The sequence below is a fragment of the Eimeria mitis genome, genomic scaffold, assembly GCF_000499745.2.
Source record: "Eimeria mitis Houghton genomic scaffold, Emh_scaff2687, whole genome shotgun sequence".
NCBI classification, from domain to species: domain Eukaryota; phylum Apicomplexa; class Conoidasida; order Eucoccidiorida; family Eimeriidae; genus Eimeria; species Eimeria mitis.
The window spans coordinates 4,676-7,370 of NW_013571031.1; the positions used below are offsets into that span (position 1 = coordinate 4,676).

The following is a 2,695-nucleotide window of genomic DNA, read 5'->3' on the forward strand; positions in this document are numbered from 1 at the left end:
GTATTAGGGTTTACTTGGGTTTACTGATTAAACATTAATATACAATATACGTTATTGATTAGCTGGGGTTTACTGATTATGGATTGCTGATGAGGGTTCACTGGTTAGGGTTTACAAACCCTAAACCACGATCAAAAAACTCTAAACTCTTAGAACGAAACCCTAGGGAACAATAGTAAACCAGTTTAGGGTTTGTTGTTTAGGTTTTAGGGTTTAGGGTTTACCTCCCGCATAGTATGATCTTCTCCGGGGGGAACTGAAGCTGCTCGACGAGGAACTCCAACGCCACTTTGGCGCAGCGGTCGACGCCGGCAGAAGACGAAGAAAGCCCAGAAAGAAGGCCGTAGCCAGGATACTCAAACACCAATATAGGCAAGCCCAACTGCAGCAGCAGCAGCAGCAGTAGCAACACAAGCCGTGTACACACTATACGCGCCCACGTGCGCAACCATCAAAAACCAAAAGCAAAAGCAACAGCAGCAACCGCAGCCGCTACAGCAACAGCATCAGCAGCATCAAAAGGAAAACAGCAGCAGCTAGAGCAACAGCAACAGCATCAGCAGCAGCAACAGCAGCGCACCTCATCCGCNAAGGAAAACAGCAGCAGCTAGAGCAACAGCAACAGCATCAGCAGCAGCAACAGCAGCGCACCTCATCCGCGACTACTTGTAGCCACCCCCTGACCATATTTGCGTCGCATGCGTTCCCATGGAAGTAAAGAACGCAATAATCGCTGCCGCTCCCACCCCCCGATGTCTCTGTGTCCCAGTAGCTGCCTGCTGTTGCTGCTGCTGCTGTTGCTGCTGGTGTTGTTGTGTCTCTAGCGGCGGCTGCGGCCTCGGAGCTTGTCGAGTCTGCTGCAGCCTCGATGGCATCAGCAGCAGCAGCAACTGCTGCTTCTGCTGCTGCTTCTGCTTCTGCTTCGGCAGCAGATGCTTCCCCCTCATCATCCTTTGCTGCTGCTGCTGCTGCCGAGCCCCGTGCATGTGGAGGCGCCGCTTTTCGAGGCTGTCGGCGGCGCAGCACCCGCTGCTGCTTCTGTTGTCGGTGTAGCTGCTGCAGCAAGAGCATGTGCTGCTGCAGCTCCTTTCTCTTTTGTTCCAGCTGCTGTAGCAGCTGCTGCTTCCTCTCGCTCTCCTCATCACTGGTTGCTGCTCTTGCTGCTGCAGCTGCTGCTGCAGCGTATGTCCCCTCGACGTTGCTGCGGCGGCGCTGCTGCTGAGGCGGCAGAAAGCCACTCGCAGCAGTGGCGGCGGCTGCTGTTGCTTCTGCAGCAGCAGCAGCAAGTCTCGCTGTCCTCAATGCAGCAGCAAGCTTGAGGTGAGACTGCGGAGACGGCACCACAAGGAAGGCAGGCACTGCAGCAGGGGTCCCGCCAGCAGCAGCAAAACGGGAGCGCAGCAGCAGNGCACCACAAGGAAGGCAGGCACTGCAGCAGGGGTCCCGCCAGCAGCAGCAAAACGGGAGCGCAGCAGCAGTAAACCCTCACTACTGCAGTTGTACGACGATGGAGGGGCTGGAAACACGAGCGACGAATCGATCAGGGGGTGCATCCCAGAACTCAAAGCCGCCCCCATTTGGCCCAGCTGTTCCTACTGCTGTTGCAACTGCTGCTGCACCTGTTTTTGTTGCTGCTACGCCTGCTGCTTCTCTTGGTGCTTCTGATTTTGCTGCTGCCACCACCTCTTTTGCTTTTGGCCCCTTGCGGGGCCGCGCGGCGGCGGCGGCAGCAGGAGCAGCAGCAGCAGCCCCTACTGCTGCTGTCCTCTACTGTCTCTGAGCCTTCACTCGGGCCAGTTCGCCGGCAGGCGTCCCGTATTCCGTGAGCAGCTCTTTAAAGGGTGCGTGTGTGTATTTTTCCTGCTGCAGCTGCTGCTGCAGCTGCTGCTGCAGCAGCTGCTGCAGCTGCTGCTGCTGCTGCTGCTGCAACAGCTGCTGAGGTTTCTGCTGCTGGTTTTGCTCTCTCTGCAGCTGACCCTGTATGGCGTACAGGCGAGAAAAGAAACCGAAAAAATGAATCCAGCNTTTTGCTCTCTCTGCAGCTGACCCTGTATGGCGTACAGGCGAGAAAAGAAACCGAAAAAATGAATCCAGCTGCCGGCATCGGTGGCAAGTCATTGGCCACTCTGCAGTTGCTGCTGCAGTTGCTGCTGGAGCTGCTCTTGCAGCTGCGCCTGCTGCAGCTGAAGAGCGGGAGCCCTCTGTCGTCTCGCTCTGGTCAATATGGGATAATAAAAAGCAAAACAAGCCAAATGAGGCGCACCCAAGTTGCAAACACGATGCGAAACATTGAGTTGCTGCTGCTGCTGCTCCTGCTGTTCCCGCTGCTGCTACTGCAACAGCAGCAGAGGCCCGACAGCAGCAGCTGCTGCTGTTTGTTTACGAAAAATTCATGAAGCGAAACAAAAATGCAGACAGCTGAACCAGGCACGGCAACCCATCAGATCGAGGCAGCAGCAGGACCGCCGGCGCCAGTTGCAGCAGTAGCAGCGGCTGCTGCTGCTGCTACTGCTCCTGCTGACAGCCTCAGCATGCACGGGCAGCAGATCGCTACACCTCAACATTTTAGCGGAGTTATTGAGGCATTATACGACGAAATTAGAAGACGGACTCACAAGGCGTGTTTGAGGGGATAGGAGAGTGCTCGCCGCTGCTGTTGCCGTTGCTGCTGCTCCGCGCCGGGTTGTGCTGGCGT

At 56.3% G+C, this 2,695-nt stretch overlaps 1 protein-coding gene across 1 annotated transcript in view; it reads right to left on the reverse strand.

Annotated features, from left to right (window-relative positions):
• The window catches only part of EMH_0057320 (Chromosome III, complete sequence, related), a gene marked incomplete at both ends in the record, with an annotated part of 6,763 nt that extends 4,645 nt beyond the window's left edge, over window positions 1-2,118 (reverse strand). Inside the window, 4 exon segments of the mRNA XM_013497454.1 lie at window positions 225-382; window positions 685-1,326; window positions 1,789-2,022; window positions 2,026-2,118. Coding sequence (XP_013352908.1) covers window positions 225-382; window positions 685-1,326; window positions 1,789-2,022; window positions 2,026-2,118 — 1,127 coding nt within the window.
• Window positions 2,119-2,695: the final 577 nt, after the last annotated feature.